Genomic DNA, 9,437 nt, shown 5'->3' on the forward strand with positions numbered 1-9,437 from the left:
TACATTCAAACAACCAAACACAACTCCATTATCATCTCCAACTTCAAAATTCCAAATAAAGTCCTAAAAAATATTTGGTATTCGTGGCTAAACGCCTACTAATCCTTGCATAATTTTTTATTTTCTTACTTCTCCTTGGAAGTGCTTAGAGGTCATATTTGCAAAAAGTTTAAAAATATACACAGTGGTCTAAAACAAAGGCTATTTTGGCAAATTCGGCCATCTTCTTCTCCAGTAACACATTATATAGAGCAAAACCCCCCAATTTCTAGGGTTTCAAATATAGAAAGAAGTATAATGTCTCAGAACGGTAAATTAATGCCAAATTTGGACCAAAACAGCACAAAACTCCTTAATTTAACAGTTCTTCAACGAATCGATCCATTTGTTGAAGAAATACTCATCACTGCTGCTCATGTTACTTTATACGAATTCAATATCGATAATAGCCAATGGGTATATTCACTTTTCTCTCTTAACAAAAATCGCAATCACTGTTATTTTTTTTTTTTGTAGTATAAGTGTAGGATTTAGCAAAACTTTTATTACTTGTTAAAGAACTCTTAAATTAATTCAAAAAAAAAAAGAAGAAAAAATTATTGTATTTGAATTAAAGTAGTCGGAATATTAGATGAGAAGTAGTCTTGGATTGAGTGTAGTTTATTGATTAACTTGTATTTGAGTGCTGATATTGTTTTAATCGTGGTCCGTGTTACTTTCTGCGTATTTCAATATCGATAATAGCCGATGGGTATTTATTTTTTCCTTGAAAAGATTGCATCTTTATTATTTGTATGTTTTTTGTGTAGTGTAAGTGTGAGATTTAGCAAACCTCTTAGGGGTCGTTTGGTAGCTGGTTAGAGTTTTGCAGGTTTTATTAATATAGAGATTAATTACGAGCGAATCTATGTATTATTTTATGTTGAGTTTAGTTATGCCATTTTCTATCATGCATAAAATGAGATTCCCTCATAACCTATATATGCATTAGTTATGCGGGTTTCTAAATTGTAAACCAAACACCATATTAATTTTATACATGAATAATTTACCTTCTAACCTGCTACCAAACTTTTAATGATTGACTTGTAGTTGAGTATTCTTATTTAAGTACTGATATTGTTTTAATCATGCTCATGTTACTTTCTATGAATTCAATATCGATAGTAGCCAATGGGTATTTATTTTCTCTTAGCACAATTGCACTTTTATTTGTATGTTTGTGTAGTATAAATGTGAGATTTAGCAAACCCTTTTAGTTTTTAAAGAACTCTTAAATTTATTAGAGAAAGAGCTGCTCATGTTACTTTGTACGAATTCAATAGCAGTAATAGCGAATAGGTAATGGGTATTCATTTTCTCTTTGGAAAAATTGCATCTTTATTTGTATGTTTGTGTAGGATTAAGTGTGAGATTGATCTATCCTTTTTAGTTTGTTATAGAACTCCTAAATTAATTCGAGAAAACGATGAATTATTGTATTTGAATTAAATGAATCGGAATATTAGATGACAACTAGTTGGGATTGAGTGTAGTTTTATTGATTGACTTTTATTTGAGTACTGATATTGTTTTATCTTGCTCATGTTACTTTCTACAAATTCAATATCGATAATAGCCAATGGGTTTTAGTTTTCTCTTTAAAAAATTGCATCAATTTGTATGTTTGTGTTGGGTTTATGTGTGAGATTTAGCAACCCTTTTTAGTTTTCAAAGAACCCTTAAATTAATTCTAGAAAATGATAAATGATTGTATTTGAATTAAATGAGTCGGAATATTAGATGGGAATTAGTCCGGGAGTGAGTGTAGTTTTATTGATTGACTTGTATTTGATTGTTCTTATTTGATTACTGATATTGTTTTAATCTTTCTCTGCAGAGTCGAAAGGATGTGGAAGGATCCCTGTTTGTTGTAAAGAGGTAAATACTTTGGTTTCTGGATTTGCTTTTTGTTTTTCCTTGGCATTTCTTTCCCTGGCCCTTTTCAGGGTTTTGATTAAATTGGTGACCTTTGAGGTTTATTTCTGGGTTTTTTAGTGGAAAGGTTTTAGATATAATATGGTCAAAAGTTGTACTTCCTCCGTCCCAATTTTGGTGTTTTAGTTTGATTAGGCACGGAGTTTAAGAAACAGAGAGATTGTTGAATCTTGCTGTCTTTAATTAAAGATGTGTGTAGTCCTTTAAATCTTGTGGTCTTAAACTTGCCATGTAGAACGTTGGAATTGGAAGTATTACTAAATATAGAGACACTCTTTTTGGGACAGACCAAAAAGGAAAGGAAGATGCTTAAATTGGGATGGAGAGAGTATGTCACAGGGATAAGTGCCTCTTGGAGAAGTAATTTGCCGGGTAGTCAAATTGTTTACTAGTAATGGAATTAAGATGAGCACAGTAGAGCAAAATTAATGCTCCCTCCATCCCAGTTTATGTGACACTATTTCCTTTTTAGTCTGTTCTAAAAGGAATAACACCTTTCTATATTTAGTAACTAACTTTAAACTGACCATTTTTCCCTTAATGAGATGATTTATAGCCAAACACTTCTTTTAGAGCACGAGTATAAAAGTCTTCCGTTCATTCTTTCGTGCCCAGTCAAACAACTTCTCATAAATTGGGACGGAGGGAGTATATAGGATTCCTATAGGTGACCCCATCTAGCTTTAGATTGGGAGTCTGGGACTAAGTTGATTGATTGATTGAAAGTTTCTTGATTTAATGCATTATTCTTCTTCCTGAGTTGATTTGAATGGTATGGTTCTATGAGATATTCATTATGTTACAGGAGTGCTCAACCTCGGTTTCAGTTCATTGTTATGAACCGCAGAAATACAGGTTAGTTATTTGTTTTCTCTTTTCTGTTTAAAAAATCTCTGCTTGGATTGTATCCTTCGCAGAACTTTTGCAATGTTCTTTCATACTTTAGGTTCTCTATTTCCAAATTTATCTAGATATGTTTTTCATTTTACCCTGGACTAGGGAAATAGACAGTGTCAGCTTTGTTTTTGTGTTTGTTTTCCTTTCCCCTGTAAAAAAAGTGCTTAAAGCAGTAGCTCATGCATGTGTGACTATTTGACTTTAACAACATAGAATCATAGTAATATAATTCATGAAGTACATAATCTTATTGAGGAATCTCAAGGGGGTGTAAGTTATTTTGGAGAATCCTGAAGCAGTAAAATTGACATTCAGATCGTGTCAAGAGATAGTAATGAAGTAGTCCTCATTTGGAGGAAAATACTGGAATGGCAATTGATGATGACACTATATCTTTTAGGGTCAATGAGGACTTAGTTAACAACGGAGCATAATAGGAGCAGAGATCTACATTGGTATTACCAATTAGTTAGGATTAAGACTTAATTGATGTTGTTACACTTAACTTTAGGGATGCTGTTTGCTAGGAGCCTTTTTTGGTTAGGAGCTTGTAAATTCATGTCCGCGTAAGTGTAAGATTTGAAAATTTTCTAGTTTTAGGAAGCTCCTAGTATTGGAATGAAGTAGACCTGAATAGAGTGGAATGGAAACAAAGGATTCATATAATTGACCCAACTAATATAGGATCAAAGCGCAATTAATTGATTGACTGAATTGGTTTAAGCGAATTAGAATATTTTACAGAAGCTAGGGACATTACTTATTTAATTTATAGAAGTTGTGCCAAACATTTTGGGATGTCACAGAATACAATGTGGATCAATATTTTTTTGGGGGCAAATAAAATAATACTTTGATTTTTCTTAAGAATTTTTATAATGGAGACATATTATGTCCTATCTCTCGCATTTAGAACATGATAGAAGATTGACTCAATATCAAGTCTTGAATTTTTTGAGTTCTTTCTCTCTTCTCTTGATAGTTGACTTAAATATGAAGAATATTTGATAAACCCCTTTTTGAAGTTAGTCGGGTTCAGCACTGATTTAAAAGAATGCTTACGAAAGGAGAAAAAGAAAAGTGATTTTTCTTGGGTAGAATTAAATGCCAAAAGTCACTCATCTAAACCTTTTAGTTTGCAAGAAAATCTTAACGATGGAACCAGAAAACAAGAAAACGGAGGAAATGGCCTAATGTAAATAGTAGTTAGCTTACAAAAAGTTCAAAGAATGTTGGAAGCTCACTCCTTGAGCAGGCAAGGAAACAAAATTCTGATGTAAGGAGAACTTTTCCTGTACATTGATATAGGCTCTCCCCTGAAGCATCGGTTAAGTCATCTCTCCTAAGCATATTAACCATATCTCTGTTCAAGAATGAACCGTATTTTGAGATGGTAAAGTGTTTAGTCATGTTGGCAAGTTACTAGATTCCTTTAATTCTCAAAAAAAATAAAAATTACTAGGTTGCTTTAACTTCTAATGTGAAATACATATATTGTCAGATGAACTAAATGACTGAATAATTATAAGTATTCTTTTTATATTGTCATGTGCCAGGATTGCTAGAGAGACATGACATGAGAGGTTTATTGATTCCCAAAGCCCCCTTTTTTCCTTGCTACTTATGGCTCTAGAGTTTGGAGTCATCTCTAAGTTTTTAGCATACAGATTGTGGTTACTCTTTTTATAAATTAATCTGTCTGGTATTCAAACAGTGGTCTCCAATTCTTTGTCCAGTGAATGTACTTGTCAAAAAAAAAACAAAAAAAAAAAAAAACTATCTCCATTGCATGTGATATAATTGGACATATTGAGGTTATAGAGCGGGACATTCAGAAGGCTGAATGCCTTGCGTAACCAGTCTTTGATGTCATTCCAGTTCAGTAAAAACCATCCCACTATGCATCATTTGGACTATTTTGCTGGAAAAGTATAAGAGATGTCTTGAAGATTAAAAAAAAGGCATATTTCTTCTGTAAAATAGGTGCCTCCAGAATTAATTTTTTTGGTGTAGGAGAAAAATGGCAGAGAACCTATTTCAGTTTTTGGATTTTCTGAGATGTTTTTGGGATGTAACTTTAACAGCTATGCTGTAACTTTGTATTCTTGATGTACCTCCTCGGTATTAAAATAATGAAATTAGCTCACTTTATCAAAAAAACTTAAGTGGCATCAAAAGTCTGTTTTTACCTTTATAAATGTAGTGTTTCAGACTTAAATAAAGCTAGTCACATGAATTCCATGTTCCTCGTAAGTTGGTACAAAAAGTTGAGAACTTGCTTTCTGTATGAGCATGTAAGTTTAGTTCTTTCGTGTTGAAGATATGACTTTATTCGTTCAAGCAGATAATTTGGTGGAGGATCTCTTGGGAGATTTTGAGTTCGAGCTCCAGATCCCATATTTATTATATCGAAATTCTTCCCAAGAAGTAAATGGGATATGGTTTTATAATTCACGTGAATGTGAAGAAGCTGCAAATCTCTTTAACAGGTGAACCTTTGGATCTCTTTTTCTCTCCATAAATCTTTCTTTTCCCGTCCCGGCATTTACAACCCCCCCCCCCCCCCCCCCCCTTTTCTGTGTGTGTGTGTGTTTAGTTCTCCCCACTATCCATTGTGTTCATTCTATGAGAAATAATAATTAGATTTGCATAATGTGGAATTTTGAGGACTCAATTTGCTTATGCAATCATTATTTTGGAGTATGTGCTTGTAATCTGATTAATCCATGATTATGGAAGTAGAGTTCACTAGTTCTGCTGCCTATAGGTTGGACTCCTCTAGAACCTCAGTCTATAACATCTAAAATTGTTGTAACGAATAGCCTAACGATTAGCAGAATGGTATGTTTAGCTTACTCATTCTTTTAGTTAGGCGAATGATTAGATGGCGTTCCGACTTAAAGTTGCAGGCTTGTTTTCGTTGCCTTTTTCCTGATCAGTAAAGGGATAAGCTGTTTTACTTTGGCTTGAGGATGTTCTCCTTTTTATTTCCAAAACACCTGAACTGTTCTACTCTGGCTCGGGATGTTTTTTTACCTTCCGGAACACCTCCAACTCCTCTCTTTCCATACTACCTACTATATACAAGCTGAAATGGTTCCCTAGATCTTCATCTCATCTTTTCAAATAAGTTTCTCATAGAGCTATTGAGAAGTTGAGCATATGTTTTTTATGACTTGAAACTTTTAGGCAGATGCATCTTTAGGGTAAAAAGTTGTAGAGATTCAAGCTTGTATCGGTGCAAAACTACTTCTTCACTGCTTCACTATCTATTTATCACCTTAATGAGAAGGGAACGGATCAGACAAGTACCTTTTTTTGGTTGTTCGGTGCAATGATTGCCATGTCAATCTTCTCCTGCCTTTTCTGGTTAACATTAATTATTATGCCTGATTATCTGTTTTGATATTTACCTGTGATCAGGATACTGAGTGCTTATTCTAAGGTGCCTACAAAGTTCAAATTACCTTCAAACAAGAGGTATTTCAGTTCATATTTATAAAGATCAAAATATGTTTATTGATAAAAATGATAGATTCTCTTCGAATGTTAATGTATTTTATTTATAAACAGTTTGGCGTTGATTTACATAAACATTTTGGCGTTGATTTACGTCTCAGATATAGTAGTTTAGCTTGGCAGTTAAAAAGTTTTTGGTCTTCCCTCTGTTTGCTAGAATCTTGAACTGCAGTGTGACTGAGAGAAAGCATAATAAATTTAAATCGATGCCATCCTAAAGAACCTGGTCAATGAGATACTGTTTGAATTTTCAGGGGTCGAACAGTTGAGTTAGAAATGCTGTTAAAAATTATAGTAGATGCTCATAGATATGATCAAAATCTAAGTGCGCAGAATGATATTGACAGCGGAATTGTGAAATAAGAAAGTTATCAGTGTCACCTGAGGTGAGCAGGATAATGTTGGTATTTGAGGTGAAAGTACGCTTTTAGTGAAATGTAAGTAGTGTTGAAAGGGCCTTTAAATTGTTGGGTCTTGTTTACTGTTTGAATAGGTTGGTTCTAGTCCTATGGGTGCTTTCTATATAAACCAACTTGCTCATAAAACTAAGCTATATGCATGGTGAAAGTGACTATGAAAAGCTAATGAGACATTATGTTGTGACAAGTGAAAGCTTTTAGTTGCAAGCAAGCTGCAAGATTTTTAGAGAGGTGAATAGTTTGGTGGGTTGGATTACCTTTTTAACTATCTGCTCAAAATAATCCATGACTTAAGGCAAATTGCAATCGGTTAGTTTCTGAGAGAAACTTTTGGTTTTATGTAATTTTGGTACAGTGAATTTGAAGAGCTGGAAGCAGTTCCAAGCATGTTGGTAATTGATGGTCCCCTGGAGCCATCATCTACTGCATCAAATACTGCAGATGTCCCAGATGATCGTTCCTTTGTGAATTTCTTCAGCGTATGCCCTTTCTTCCCTTCTGCTTTCTCTTCTTTTTTTACCCGCATAATGTGGCTGTTATGCAGTGTTTATCATACGGAAAATAGTGTCTCTTCCATATGTGAGTTCCTTTGCGAGATCTAAATACTTTCTATCTTTAACCTTTGCTTTGGGATCATTAATTCTTATAATAGGCAGCCTTGCAAAAGTATTAGTGACACCTTTTACAAGATTATACAATATGTTAATTAATCATATGGTTATTTTTAAGAATTCTCATGTGACTTTTCAAAACGTTACATAATCCATGGGGGACCAACTGAGGTTCCAAGAGCATTTGTAAGTTATCTAGCAAAACATTATGGGGGTGAGATGGCGTGGGGAGTGGGGGTTCGGGGGTGGTGGGATGGTCAAGGGGTGGGGTGGGGGTGTTGGGTGAGTGGGGAGGAGACACTGAAAATATCTCATTTAAGGTGACATTTTCTTCATTTAAGGAACTTGTTTTCCTAGAGAAAATGTTTTTTAAAAGATCTTGACCAACCAAACATGGGAAAATTGGGGAACATTTTCCAGATGATGTTTTCTTCCATACCAAACACACCCTAAGTGGAGATACTTCTAGACTAATACCATGTTACTATGTTAGAGATGAAATTTTTTGTTTGTATGGTGTTCTTGTTACACACATTATTAACGTGACTGAATTTTTTAGCATTTCATTTTGCAGAATGCTATGAGAATTGGGAGTGGCCCAAATGCTGCAGTTCAGGGACAGTCGTACGACCCATCTGCAGTAGTCCTACCTCCTCCTCATCCTCCTGCTGCTGTACCTCCCTCTTCAACGCCATCTCCTTCTCTTTCTACATCTTCCACTTTGATGCCTCCCCTTGCTGATGCTCCTGAACCAGATACCAAAAGGTCTTCAAATCTAGTGAAGCCATCGTCATTCTTTGGTCCTCCTTCCTCTTCTCCACTGAAACCACCTGTTTCTTCATCTGTGCCTACTGCTCCTCCACTTCATCCCCCTGGGAATCTACAACGCCCTTACGGAGCTCCTTTGCTTCAACCATTTCCTCCTCCCAATCCGCCCCCATCTCTCACTCCTACCCCAAACAACGGACCTGTTATTAACAGAGATAAAGTGCATGAGGCACTTGTGATGCTTGTTCAAGTAAGCGTTTTGAATTCGGTAGTTACTTTGCTATGTGAACTTTTTTTATGGCTCTAAAGTTTTAGAAATTTGCAGTCAATTGCGTTTGATCTAATATTGATATATATATTCAAAGAAAAGAGGTGCTGAGGGTGTGTATTTAGAAAAAAAAAAAAAAAGAACTTCCACATTATGAATATTACTAAGAGTATTCAAGTAAGAAGAAAAGAGAGAGAGGGAGAGAGAGAGAGAGAGAGAGAGAGAGAGAGAGAGAGAGAGAGAGGAAGAGTTTGCAAACAATTGCTTTTCAGACTTTCTGTTGGATGTTGGTTTGGTTGCTTCTCTAATTCCTCTGGGACCTAATTTTTTATCTGCCACCTATTCTAAATGCTTTTCCATCGGGAAACATAAGGACGTTTATACTTTTGTAATTAAGTACCTTACTTTCTCAAGGACTGAATGTTTTATCTGAAGGGGAATTTCTCAAACTCCAAAAATAATTTAACCGTTCTTCCGTCAAATACTTGGATGAGATGTCTAAAAGTTCCAAAAACCCCAAAACTCTTCCCCATCCATTTCAGCACCCACCGCTTTCCGCCCTTTCCAACTCCACCTAATTGTTTCCAATCTGTAGTCATTTCTTTCTCTTTTCCATCTTGACCTCCACAGATCTTCCCTTCCCCTGATGAGAGTTCCCACTCGAATTTCACTTCCTCATAGGGGCCATAGGGCCGGGCGGGTGAAGCCTTGCCCTGCCATGAATTCAACCTGCCCTGCCCCATTTAACAATTTTTCTGTTTTCCACTCTACCCTGCCCTATTTAGCCACGCCCTGGTTAGCTTACAACAACAACAAGTCATGGCTGTTTTAGGAATTTTCTATACTCTTTTTTTTTTAATTTTGAACTATTACCTTTTTATGTGGTCACTCTGTTCAGGAGCTTCTCCGTTCGAGGAACCACCAAATGGGTTTTTGATTTTGAATTTGTTGCTTCAATTATATGTTTTAGGAAGGATC

At 35.3% G+C, this 9,437-nt stretch overlaps 1 protein-coding gene across 1 annotated transcript in view; it reads left to right on the forward strand.

Annotated features, from left to right (window-relative positions):
• Positions 1-212: 212 nt before the first annotated feature.
• LOC132628398 (uncharacterized) overlaps positions 213-9,437 on the forward strand; it is an 18,193-nt gene continuing 8,968 nt past the window's right edge. The window contains exons 1-7 of the mRNA XM_060344181.1: positions 213-456; positions 1,880-1,920; positions 2,783-2,832; positions 5,219-5,363; positions 6,298-6,354; positions 7,168-7,291; positions 7,998-8,491. Of these exons, the coding sequence (XP_060200164.1) occupies positions 298-456; positions 1,880-1,920; positions 2,783-2,832; positions 5,219-5,363; positions 6,298-6,354; positions 7,168-7,291; positions 7,998-8,491 (1,070 nt within the window). The 5' untranslated portion in view covers positions 213-297. The remainder of the gene's footprint in view (positions 457-1,879; positions 1,921-2,782; positions 2,833-5,218; positions 5,364-6,297; positions 6,355-7,167; positions 7,292-7,997; positions 8,492-9,437) is intronic.

This window comes from Lycium barbarum, chromosome 2 (genome assembly GCF_019175385.1).
Source record: "Lycium barbarum isolate Lr01 chromosome 2, ASM1917538v2, whole genome shotgun sequence".
Lineage (NCBI taxonomy): Eukaryota > Viridiplantae > Streptophyta > Magnoliopsida > Solanales > Solanaceae > Lycium > Lycium barbarum.